At 35.8% G+C, this 13685-nt stretch overlaps 1 protein-coding gene across 1 annotated transcript in view; it reads right to left on the reverse strand.

The window, feature by feature from the left end:
• DIAPH2 (diaphanous related formin 2) overlaps nucleotides 1-13685 on the reverse strand; it is a 239813-nt gene that overhangs the window by 194612 nt on the left and 31516 nt on the right. The window contains exons 6-13 of the mRNA XM_086756069.1: nucleotides 10856-10995; nucleotides 10446-10520; nucleotides 10290-10359; nucleotides 9182-9318; nucleotides 7855-7963; nucleotides 3591-3701; nucleotides 2258-2376; nucleotides 952-1068 (exon numbers count right to left, since the gene is read on the reverse strand). Of these exons, the coding sequence (XP_086612195.1) occupies nucleotides 952-1068; nucleotides 2258-2376; nucleotides 3591-3701; nucleotides 7855-7963; nucleotides 9182-9318; nucleotides 10290-10359; nucleotides 10446-10520; nucleotides 10856-10995 (878 nt within the window). The remainder of the gene's footprint in view (nucleotides 1-951; nucleotides 1069-2257; nucleotides 2377-3590; nucleotides 3702-7854; nucleotides 7964-9181; nucleotides 9319-10289; nucleotides 10360-10445; nucleotides 10521-10855; nucleotides 10996-13685) is intronic.

A 13685-nucleotide genomic window follows, 5' to 3' on the forward strand; every position in this document is an offset into this window, starting at 1 on the left:
ATTTATGGAGGGGGGAAAAGGGGGCAACTTTAACTCCTAATATATGAATTATACAATTGCCAGTAAAAGGATGAAGTTTAAAATCTTATTTGTCCTCTGGCTAATGAAGCACTCTTGTCAGTTTCTCAGCAGGATATCTGAAAGTTCAGGACTCCACAAAATAGTGTGCACTTTCCATTTATCCTTTGCCAGATAAGAAACAAAAAAAACAATGTCTTTTGTATTTTCAATATCTGTGGCAAGAATTATTCAGCACAATGAAAACACACTGAATTCCATCACTGGTAACAGTAACAGTATTGAATTACTTTGAAAATGAGTTAATTATTAACTTAATTGCTTGATATACATACCTACACAACATCAGGAACCTCTAAGATTAGAGGTTTCTGTGTTCAAAATTATTAGTTCTTACCAGTGCAAGGTATTACATCTCAATTTCACATACCCTCGAGCTCTCAGAGTAGGAAATCCTCAAATCTAAACTGATCATATTCCAAACTTTCAATTTGAAAAAAAAAAAAAATAAAAATTGAAGATTTCTCAGGTTGTATTTTACTTCTTAATTTTATCATCTTGCATACCAATTGTTTTTACCATCCCTTTACAACAAAAAAATTACTTCTTAAAACAAGGTTTTGTATATGGTACTTTGACACTACGAGATGCACACAAGAGAAGCTTACATTGAAAAGACACTGTGGAAGTACTTTCAGTTGTTAGTTATACAACTAACCTTCAAGTTCTTTGAAGTCATGAAGCTATCAAGCTTGAATAAAGGAAAAAGTGCTCAACAACCAAAAAAACTTTGGGATGAGCGTGTCGGAATAAGGTTCAAGTCTTGGAAATAAACATTATTATATTTAAGATGATCTTTTCAATATTAATATTGAGCAGAAAGACAAATAACATACCAGTTACATAAAATCAAACCTGACAGCTGACACTTACCGGACATAGTAATCACTCCTGATGAGAAGGAAATGTTGGAGAATTGACAAGAAGTAATTTTCAGAAGAAGTATCTTTCAACATATTATACAGTAGATGAAATACTTCGTTCACATCAGTGCAAACATGGTTAAGGAAATCAAAGGACTTTAAAAAAAACCAAAAATTAAAAAAGAGAGACAGGACAGACAAAAAACCCCACTACATGACAAAACACCCACCCCAAACCCAGTTCCCTAAATGTTGTTCCTGTAAAACCTTTCAACACTGAACTACATCCTTATTAGTAAATATCCCTTTTCCACTAAGATTATTCACAGAAACTCTGTCCCCTGTTTAATAACTAAGGTATTTCTCATTACTACTCAAAAAAAAAAATCATACTACAAACTTATTATCGAAGAATCCTGTAAATACAGTTCACACAAAGCTTTCATTTTCATTCTCAAGTGTGTCAGGCTGTTGGCAAATACAGACGAGTCAATCATTTCAATTTCTTGAAGAAGAAAGTTACCTGCAAGTACCTGTTCTGTAATGCGACAGCATTACTTGTTGATTTTATATTCCTCTCACTGATTGCAGCAACCTTTCTCTGCAGTCCTGGTTCTGGCTAGGATAGAGTTAATATTCACCTGAGCTGGGCAGACAACTGGAGCTGGTAGCCCCTATGGCTGGGGCACCCAGCTGGGATAGTTAACTAATTAGCTAACAGCTGGGGTTAATTTACCCAAATTAGCCAAAGAGCTCTTCTGTCCCATCTGACATCATGCTCAGTATGTAAGTGAGGAAGAATCTGGTCCTGATGAGGGCTGAACTACAACATCTGCTTAAATACCAGCTACTACTCTTTTAAAAACTGCAAGCAACCATTCTGAACTTAGGCAACTTTAAATTTACTGCTTTTTCACAACTAGAGAAGGAATGCATTTTAAGTGCTTCAGAACTGTCATACCAGAAACTTTATTCTAACTCAGCTATCAAAACTCATTCTTCTTCAAACTTTTAATCTTCCATGGGTGTAATTTTATATCTTCATGTATTACAAGACAGAGTTCAGCTTAGCAAATGTTATTTATGAAAAATTAGTTCAGTTCCCAATGACTTACATTTGACATAGAAATTTAAGTATTAGTTTTCTAAATAAGTCTTCAAAAAAAAAAAAAAAAAGTGGAGAGAAATGTGCTGAGATAGTTCCTGTTAAGATACACAACCGTGACAAATGAACTGCAAGTTGAGCATTCTAAGTTACATTTAACAAAGCTATTAAATGATGCAAGAAGTTATAATACCATTTCTATAAAGGATATTCCATTTCAGCTTTGATATCATTGAGACGATGTGACAGTTCAATTAAGTCTTCTTCTTTGTTCTCATCAAACACTTTCAGCTGAATGTCAAGCTCTTCATTATCCTTATCTTTCAAGCCCTGTTTATCAAGGCATAATATATCTTAATTTTCCCTTTTTTAAAGCAAGAATTCTCCCCCCCTTTAAAGTTTGTATCATGACAAAAAATAAGACATTAACCTTTGGAACAGGAATAAGCTGTAACTCAGTGCCTGGGGTTTTTTATTATAGTAGCACAGATGAGAAAAATTAAGGCAAAATATCAGCCAATATAGGAGGTATGGGTTTTAGAACAAACGTGAATGTAAATCTGGACAGATTAAGATAGGAAAATATGGATTCTCCTCCCGATTGTTTTTTGTTCAAGCAATTCTCATTTTCAAATTCCTTGAAAATTTACCCCTAAGCACAGATATGAGCATGAAGTCTTCTTAAGATGCTTTAGCATTAAGAAGGTTGCTCTCTAATGCAGACCTTCTCTACCTTGGACAGTCATTCCCTGAAGAATTAATGATCTGAGCCCAATGTCTATGTTGGAATTTATACCTTACAAAAAAAAAAAAAAAAAAATCAAACAAACAGCAAGATAGTACTATTTTAGTTGATATTACAGCTTACATGAAATATTAATTAACCTTACTAGAGACAGAACACAGCACCTGTTCAACATATTTAGAAAATATTGTTATCACTAAATGTTAATTGCTTTTAAATTCATCTATCTGTATGTCAGTACACTCTATGAAGTTTTCTATCATGGTTTTTTTTACAACTCAGTTTATTTGCCACCTAACCCACCCCCAGTTCTTAAGATTTTTAAGTGTTTATTCACTGTGGAAACTAACTTTCAGTAGCTCTTAAAAAAAAAAAAAAAAAAAACAAAACCAAACCTAAGAGTTCAGGCTTCCAGACTTTCTACAGCAAATAAAGACAACCAACCACATGAATGTATCTACATTATATAAAAGCTAAATACATACCCTCAAGATTGGTTCCACAGCCAGACTCACATTCAGTGCATATGCTTTGAGCTCCTTATGCTAAATTTGATGACTACCCTGATTTAATTTCTAATATATTGACTTGTTTCAACTACCATTCTGGTTTGCATAGCTCACGATAGCCTCAATTTGAAACTATTCAGAATGAAAGCAGATTTGGCTTGGTAGTCCTTTCCAGGTTTGACCTTTCCCACCCCCTATCTTTCAGATTTGCTACTCAGTAAAACACTTTGGTTATCTTCAACAATCATAAACAGTTGACTGTGATCAATTCCTATATATAAACAACTTACAGGCAATATTTTCTTCAGGCCACAACGTAAAAACTCATTTCTCAAGTGTATCCTGAAATCAAGATCTTCTGGAGATGTAACAAGGGCATTGATGAGCTGCATACATGCCACCTGTTAACAGAAATACAGGCAAAAACTTATAGTATATAGAGAATGAAAAAACAATACTGTGGTTGACTATTTCAGTTTAATTCTAAAACCAAATGTCAAGAGATGGATATTATTTATTATGCAACACACATGCAACACTGCTTAATTTAAGCAATGCCAAACACTTCTGTTTTCATCTTGTGCATGCTTCTGCTAGGTCAAAACTGTATCACATAAAGGATAATACTTTATTTCAGAAAGTTATTCCCACACTACAGTTCCATATTTCAACTCTTCTTTCTCCTCAGTATTTGCCAATTTGAAAATGTGTTTTTACAGTAATCAAAATCTTCTTAAAAAAAAACAAAACCACACCAGAACACCTTTACACAAAATAATTCACATCACCAGGTGTCTTTTCTACAGCTGCACAGCACTTTTGCAAAATGCCTGAAGTCTCAGGATACTGGCTAATGCTTTAATTGAACAGCTGTGCACTTCAATTGATTTACTTTAAAATAGGTAGACAATAGCATAATGCCAAAAGTGCTGATACATGTTAAAAGACTAAAATGGGACTCCGGGGAAAAGCCGAGTTTGGTAAAAGATGTTCACTGCAAATAGAAGTACATTAGAGTAGGAAATAAATAAATGAATAAAAATCAATAGCTGCAGAGAAAAATGTCAGATAAAAGCACTCTTCCTGTTTTAATTACATTCACTATTTAGTTTTAATGGAACACCTTATGGACTCTTACATTTCTATTAAAACTTTTTCAAAGGCACTCCCTTTATACAGCTGTATCTCCAGATAATGTACCATCATCATGCTCGCTTGAATGATTCTTGTTATTTTACTGCTATGACATGACTTAACAAGCCAAAGCACATGTCCAATCTGAAATTAATAGAGAGAAGAGGTGCCATCTGCTATGATTGCTTTTGCCAGAAGAGACTCTGGCTTAATGGCTTGTGCTAATACATTACAAGTAAAGAACGATTTTGTCAGAATCAAGTTCATGAGTCTTGCAACTCTACCTTTACAGATGTACAAGTGAAGCTTTGGGGGAGAAGTAGGAATGTTGTGTGGTTGTTTTTGTTTGTTTGTTTTAAATCAACAAGGTCATAAAGTAGGAGATCACTCCACAATGAATTTTTTTGTGATAGCATTATTAAGATTAGGATGTCATTTATAGAAACTTACTGAACATCATTAACTCATTAGCTCTGGAACAAGAACTACTGATGGTAAACATAGCATTAAGATGACTACAGCTGATGTATATGTGATTTAATAATGGAGAAAGATATACCCTCCACACAGGTAAACCTGCTCTGCCTGCATTCTACTTGTCCGTATCTTTCACCCAGAGTACCTTAACAATGCAAAATCTGTATAAATAGCATATTACGAGAAGGAAGTACATCAAAGTCATCCTTTAGTAGGATATTCAACCACTCGCTCTCTATGCAAACACTTGCAGTTACCAAAAAAGCCACTTGAAAAAAAAAATCTTGCATTCTAATAACAACCAAACCTCTTGGGCTATTCAGGTGTATACAGAAAATAAAAAAAAATAAAAAACTCATCAACTGACACATAAGCAGCAGTGACCATGGGACACAGGACACGACTTAGTAAAGATCACTGGCACAGAAGACTGCTTATTTTATTATTTTATTAAAATAATTTTTAAAACTCATTAGATTATCCCTAGAGATGCACCAGTGGCTGATGTAGGGCAGAGGTCAAACACATACCAAGGAACGCAGAGTTCTTGCGGACAAAAGCAGCAATTGTATCCTGCTGCACATGACTAATCTCAAAAGGTACCCTGCCAGGAACGGACACGCACCTTCTGGATCTGTCACAGTTATTATCTATCTGAATGTTTAAAAGGCTGCGTATACTGCTGCCCAAAGTCCCAGCAGTAGTAACAGAGCTGTACGCATATCTTACAGATTTCTTAGCAATGGAAGAAATCCGCATGCCTACGCTGAGGAAACAGTGTTATGTTTTATAACAGAGGGACTCAAAAGGATGGGTTAGCATAAAAAGTAAACTGTACACTCTACCCAGAGGGCAATAGCACTGTAGTTCCTGAAGCAGTTCTTTTCAGTACGTGGCTTTGTATGAAACCTGAGCGCTCCCTGCCCAAAGACAGTTACATTAAGCTATGCGTCTATCTTCAGCTGACTATACAGCCAGTATACTGAAGGTGAAAGCTATTAATAAAAAAAAAAAACCAAACCACCAAGTGAAACTTGACATTGATCAGTTTTGACTGTGGTTTATTTCTGTTTAATGTCAGAGAATGGCTGTGTGTTAACAGGATGGCTGCGTTGGATGACACCGAGCTTTAAATATCTAAAAGCAGCAGTTTTGCTCCCACTCAATTTACTTCTCATATTACTAAATGACTAATAAATTACGACTGTCCTTGTGTCATTAATTATAAAAAAATTAAAATAAACCATTCAATTTGCCAGATACGCTAGGATTTAACCTAAGTTGTCATTACCAGGGAGAATGATAACAAGCTACCAAAACAGCCAAACAAAACTTTTGACTGCAGTTCCTAGTTCCTTCAGTACAAAAATAAAAACCTTCAAAACACTTAACTACTTTAAGAAGATATATGCTTATCTGTTTCTTAATTCAGTAATATTCCATAAAGGTGAACAATACTGGAAGTATGTTCACATCAAAATACTTCAAACAGTAAGAATCTTGAAGTGTGGGCTCGGTTAAGGCACCCCAGTTGTGGTTCTGAATTAAACACAAATACTCCCTTCAAGAGCACAACACAGACTTGCTCCGTGTTTATACAGATGCATTACTTCCATGAAATCAGTTCAAAGCCGTACGAACAGGAGGTTTTGTTTACTTTGAGTGGGCCAAGATGCAGCAGAGGGCAGGGGGGAGGTGTTTAAACAAGCAACGCAACTCTGGAGTCCGTTTTCATGCTTCTTCCCTAAACTCAAAAGATATACAGGGAGCACTGCCCCCATTTTTTAATCTCCTCAGGGCTCCAGTAACAATAACTAAAACAATTCAGAGGACAGATCAAGAGCTGGATTTTTATTGGTCCATTAAACCACACAAAATTCCTAGTCAAGAAGATGAAGTAACGACAAACATAATTAAATGCTTTTACAGACTTATTACCTGAAAATTACATCTGGGATCCAAGAAAAATAATATCACTAATTACTCTATTTTTATTAAGGTCAAGACTTTTGAACCCTACTTTTGGGACAAGCAAGTGAGTTTCTTGGTTTCGTGTCATTAACAATCAGAAAATCTAGCATGACCAGGCCATTTCTACTTATTTTTCCTCTTTTTACTGAACACTTGAATAATAGCACTAAAGATGTTGCTGGTAAATTGTGAGATATGTTCACCTGATTCGTGTTAATGTGAAGCAATACTAGGGTTGCATGGTGAGATGTGACCCTCTCTGTATATGGAATCTTTGATTATCCTGTTTGTTCTTCTATAGCCACAGGCTTAGGGGAAACAGGAAGATATGTACATAGTTCTATAAGTTTTGTTTAAAGTTATAAACGTATTTGGGAGGTTTATTTAAGTTATTAAAAATGTGTTTGGCAGGATTCATTCCCGCCTTAGTAGTTTGACATAATTAAGGATTTTACCCGCTTAACAGCGCTGTTTGCATAAGAAGGACACTTGACAATGGAGCGAACAAAAGCCGGGAACGGCGGGCTGGCGGCTGATGAGCACGGGCACGTAAACAACCCCAAAGATGGGACCCGCCGCTTCTGTACTTTTAGCCAATTAACACCTGTAGAGTGGCTAGTGGTACGCTCTTGGCCAATCAGTACCTGCCGCGAACGGTGTGAGTAACCAATGGAGTGTAGATTGTGAGCTCCCCCAAAAAAAGGAGACAGGCACGATGGGGGGACCGGGAGAGGTTATCAATACTGTAACTGTGAACAAAGGGGTGCACGTCTTGGCGGAGCGGAGACTCCCGGCGCACCCCGCGCTGTTTGCTTGTTTCTATTCAATAAATTGGAAACTATAATTGGAATCCTGTTTTGGGACTCAACTCATTTATAACAAATAATTTAAAGATCATAAAATAAAACATAGTCTTCTAGTATCTTTTATTATTTCTGAAGTATTAGCAAGCTTATAAAAAAGTGAACCCACCTGCAGTTGCAAGAATTCATGGTTTTCCAGTCCTTCGACAATCTGAGAAAAACGTTCCCTATTGTGCCTTTCAGCAGCCGTGGTTATAGCACCTAAAAGCTTGTCCAGGCTAAGAGAAAGACAAATTGTCAAAAGAGTACCACAGTCAACCTCCTCATTTTAACGATAATTAGCCCATTAATTACACAACTCAAGACTTTAGTGCACTGACAGAGAATCTGAATGTATTTATCAACATAAACTTAAAAATAAACCAAGAACCAAGCGTTAAAATATCTACAAGACTAATGCTGAATCACAAAAAAAGGTGAATAAAACTCTAAATTACTGTGACATTCAGCTAAGAAACAACCACTGAGGGAGAAAAATTTAAAAAAATAAATAAATAAAAAACCTACTACTGCAAGACTGTGCACTAGGTGCTAGTTGACATGCGTGACATCTGGGAATTCTAAAACATTGTATTTTCAGAAATCAAAGTGGTTTTATTTATTTATTGCATACAAGACATGGAGCTAGTTTTACTGAAGGTTAAAAATGCCTAAGACACTCAATAAGTCACAGCAAACATATAGCAACTGATTGTTTTTGTTTTAAAAAGCTCATGGACATGTGCTACATATCTCTAACAAACTATTCAAAACTTCAGCTATAAATGTAAACTTTCTGGCCCTGACAAATTTGTTATGCTTATGGAGAAATGATATTTTCATAAAACCATAAATAAAATATATACTTATTTCTCTACTATTAATATGTTCTTCTAAACTAATGAAAAATCCTAACATGTGGTGTTAAATCAGTAGTTTTCAAGTCTCCTCAGGGGAGATTGTCCCAATCTCAATCCTGCCCAAAACAATAGGCTCAGAAGTGCCCCATGCTAACACACATTGTTCTAAACTGTCTTTAAATCTGACAGCTTTCCTTGTGGCAATAAGAAGTTCACAATTCCTGAAAACAGCCAGAAATATATGAATTAACTTATATATATTTTTAAGCAGCCATTTATGGATAGTGATGGCTCATTAAGTCTTATCTATATAGTAAGCAATCATAGTCCTTTCAGACCTTCCACTTAACCCACAGTTTGTAGATCTCTGCTCATTTGTTTTCGTTTTATTTAATACCTGATTAACGCAACCGAACAGGTGAAAGTCTCTTTTCATTTAAACTACATTAAGAAAGTAAAGACTTAACAGGTTACATTAGTTTCACTGACAAATCTTCTTACCTGTGTCCAAACTGACAACTCATGAGCATTCAAAAGAAAAAAAAAAAAAACCACAAACAAAAACAAAACACCCACAACTTTATTTCAGTAACTTACATATTTTCCTCTCCAACAATGCAGAGAGCAGAAAGTATTTTCACTGTTTCAGTCATCATGTGTGGTTGCTTTGGATCAATCGCTCTTGATAACAGCAAGAGACTTCTTTCATCTCCTAAAATCCTTTGCAATCCGTACTTAAAGAAACAAAAAGCTTACAGTTAAAAGTTTGTATTTGCCTCACTCATCATCACCATCTTTGGGCTTTAGATCCTTAGGAATCCTCTCACACACTGATCCCACCCTATACTGAACTTAAGCAACACTTTACTGAAACTTTCTGGATATTACCACTGGAGACACAAGTCAAACTTCCCAAATTCCCATTTGAGGCTTTCTCCTAAGAGACAAAGTCAGCTCCTAAGGAAGATACTGTATCTTGTAAAATCAGGTAACCATCAAAAGACAAATCAGTTTGTTTTTTTTTTTTCCAGGCTATTCCATGAGATTTTACTAAACTGAGTCACTTCAATGCACATTTATATTTTCATAGGTAGGGGGAAATAAATTGTTATAACAACATTGTAGTTTTTTTAAGAATAAAGCAAAATTACAAGTTTAACGCCATCAATTCCTAGAAGCAGTACTATGACTTTATGACCATGAGTAACTCATGTCAGAAACAAGTTAGATGCAAACTAGACTAAAGTCTTATCCTCTACCCACTACCTACTAACTTAAAAGCTTTAGCTGAAAAGATATTAAATCATACTCAATTTAAAATCTGATAAAAAGTACAATATATCAACAAAAACAATCATACTGAAATCAGAATTTAGAAATAAATATTTTCCTTTCAATTTCATAAGCAATTAATTTCCTAATTCACTTACTTCAAATCCATACTATCAACCTCTGTTTGCCAAATATTTTACCTCTAAAAATCAATAATATTTAACAAAACTAAGACAAAATGCATATGCAGAAGGTTTATGAACCAGACTCTCAAAAAAGTTACACTAAGTTTAAGACCTAAATTTCCAAAGAGTCAGTTGACACTGGATGTACAAGCTTTCCTTCCTTTCCTGAGATTCAACATGCTACATGTATCTTCAAGTTAACAAAAAACAATCGTGCTAGAAGTATCAGAACTTAAAATATTTCTTACTTTATTGTTCATAAATGCTTTGAGGCACTGGATAAGTTTATGCTGATTCTTCTTATCAATACTTTCTTGCCTTGAAAAGGAGGAGGAAAATAATGTAAGTACCAATAATCTTCACAAGCTCCCCCACCCCATCCTTCAAATGATCCGAGTCCTTACTGTTTCTTGTCCAGAAGCTTTTCCAATACATCCAACAGAAGACCAAGACCTTCATGTCCAAAATTGTTAACCCAACTGGAAAAAGAAAGAAAAACGCTTTCAATTATTTCTTAATCAAATGTAAAACTTGCAAAGTTATGTCTCCAATACTGCTTGTACATCTCTTCATAGACACTGCTTTAGGAGCAGCTCTAGGAGTTGTTGAAAAGCACTATGAAAAGTCAGAAGATATTGCAGACAATTGCAAACATTTCACTTATTATTTTCCAGTGTGCTGAAAACTACTTTCTTGTGCCAACACGTATTAGCATAATTACTCGGGGCGGGGAAACAAAACTAACACCAAAACACATTTTTTATTGCTAAGCAAAGACAGCACGATGAGAACTACAGTAGAAATTACTACTTACCTGACTGGATTGCTAGTTAGAGACACTCTCAAAGACTCTAGACAATTAAGAAGCTTTTCCTCTGAAATTCCAGATCGTAATTCATGAATATATTCTTGCGAGGACAGTGTGCATTCATGCTTGCTGTTTTTCAGTCCACCCTATCACAGAAGACAGAATGCTGCTTAATGTTACATTGATCACAGTAGAGCTTAGATGAGAATACGTAAGGCCAATATCGCCACGTGAACTTTAAAATTACCATTTTCCCTGTACAGCTATTAAAGACACCCGACTTCGATTTTTTCTAAGTGTTTAACAATTTAGGTTTTGCATCACAAGGGTAAATCGAGTAAACTCCATGTACTACACCTTCAATATAAACATTTAATTCCATCACTCAGTTGTATTAACATGTTCAACTGCTACACTCTCACTTGACATCTACTTCACAACACTGTACTAGAAACAACCATAAGCAGAGAGACATAAGAACTCCCACACTTGTTATTAAGCTTGTCTGATCATTCCCTTTGTACTCGTCTCCTCTTTTAAGAAAGCTGTGCATTATCACTACAGACATACCCTGGCTCTCAAATTAATGCTCTCTTCTCCAAAAGAAGAGAAGACAAGCCACTGAAAATGACTTGGAAAAGGAGCTGGTATCCGCCAACTGTTAAATCAGTGTTTTTTAAATCATGCAACTACATGACTCAATGATTTCTTGCTGTACCATAATTCTATGTTTGGTCACTAATAGAGATCTCTAGAAGATCTTGTTTGCTACAAAAGAATCACATGGAAGATTTTTACAAAGAGCTCATCTGCCTACTGAAGTGTCATTACAGGAAAATAACTACCTACAGGGTACTTCAGTATTAAAATGCCTGATAATCAGTTTTCAGAGCTGTAGTATTCAAAACCATGAATAATATACAAAATAGTTTACCAAAGAGTGCGACTGATCTTTCATACAGCTCTGACAAGTTGCAGAAAAGTAGGCTTATCTCAGAAGAGCGGTTATGATTAGTACGCGGTTCCTAAAGCTCCTTAGCTCAAATGGTCTCTTAGCTCAAACTGAAGAGGACCTGATAAAGAGGTGTCATGGGTGTGAAGGCAACATGAAAAGTGCCTGACCCAGAATAGAATTTATATCTATTTGGTTTTAATAATATCAGAATCCTCTCTGACTACTGTAATTGTCTGTCTCTTTCAAAAAGTTAGTTTTTTAATGAAGGTTCTGGTTTGCTCTATTCAAATTCTCAGTGTTTGTTTTCCAAAAATGGCACCAAGGATGGCTGATAACAAAATGACTTGTCTACATTTAAGTTAATGATCTCAACCTACATACATTCCAGTATTACTTCATATAACAGAGCTATGTAAATATTCACAACGTACTTTCAGCTTGTTTGTCCTCATCTCAACAAAAAAAATCTGACACAGATTTTGAAAGCGTTAAGACAGTGTCCTCTGGACTATGTCAACTTTGAAGATGTTTCTTGCTGACATGCACAGCACCCTTAGCCAGACAATATATGTCAGTTACACACTGAAGAACCAAGTCAGACATAAAGATGAGTAAATAAGATACAAAGAAACTACAATCTGTCACTATCAACCTCCTAAACAGAGAGATGCTCCTCCACCAAAGGAAAAAGAAATCAGCACGTGGAGGTTATCTTTACAAGAGCAGGAACTAACTTTTCAGTATATTAGCACTACATACTAAAAATCATAATAGTACAGAAAAATCATCGCTTTGAAAGACCATAAGGTAAAGAACTAGAAAACAGGGACAGCTTTATGCCGTTCATTGTATTGGATGGAAACCGAAAAAGGTTACACGTGTAACTAAGGTACAACGTCTACACAACACTGGGTACAGTTTTGGTCATTTCAGACAACAGCCCTTCCCGAAACCCTAAGAGTAAAGTAAGGAAACAGCAGCACTGCTGTAAGCCACAAAATCTATAAAGAGATGAGACAATGGAAACTTCAATCAAATGCCGTTACATGTTAAGCTAGACCCTGAAAAGCACTGTACAACGCAAGATGTAATTGGTTTTCCAAAAAGATTATTTCCTGTGGTTTGCTCTTCCACTGTGGTCTGCTGCAAGCTCCAAAGGAAACACCCATTCAGATGAGGCATTTAAGTTCTTTGCTACATTTTCTTTCATATTTCAACAAAGGTGTGCTCTTGCTGCCTCCCTTTTCTATGCACCAAGGACATTAGTGAGGCTCCTGTATGCTGTCTAGCCCCTTGTTTACAGAAGACCTAACGACTCCCTCAAAATAGTTAAAATAGGTTAAAAATTAGAGGAATTGGCAGCATGATCTCCTAAACCTCCTTACCCTGCCGTACAGGACAGACCTCCTTCTCCATTGCATGACTAAGTACCTTTAACTGCATAGCAATAAGGAACCATCTCTTCGTTCTTTTTTCCCCTCCTCTTCAAAACACATGATCACTAAATGTCGGTCATAAAAATCCATTCTCAAAACCTTTCACCCAAATACTCCAATTCATGGTAGAGAGTTCTCAGCTGAACAGGATTACTTTCTGTTATTTTCTGCAACTTTTCAGTCTCAATCCACTTTTACTTCTAGCCATGGTAACTGGAGTGCTACAACCAGGTGCTATTTCTTTTATTTCCTTATTCATCAAGAGTTTGATTTGAATACTATGAAGTCATGCTATGCCTTTACACGGATCAGATTTTGATATATACGCTTCTCACTTACTTCGAAGTAGAAGGTTTTAGTGAAAATTATGCTCTATGTTAGAGCATCTAATGAAGACTAAGGCAAAAGCAAGGTACAGAGAAACCCAGAGGGTTAGGTCCCACAC

This window comes from Chlamydotis macqueenii, chromosome 11 (assembly GCF_036417535.1).
Source record: "Chlamydotis macqueenii isolate bChlMac1 chromosome 11, bChlMac1.mat, whole genome shotgun sequence".
Taxonomy (NCBI): domain Eukaryota; kingdom Metazoa; phylum Chordata; class Aves; order Otidiformes; family Otididae; genus Chlamydotis; species Chlamydotis macqueenii.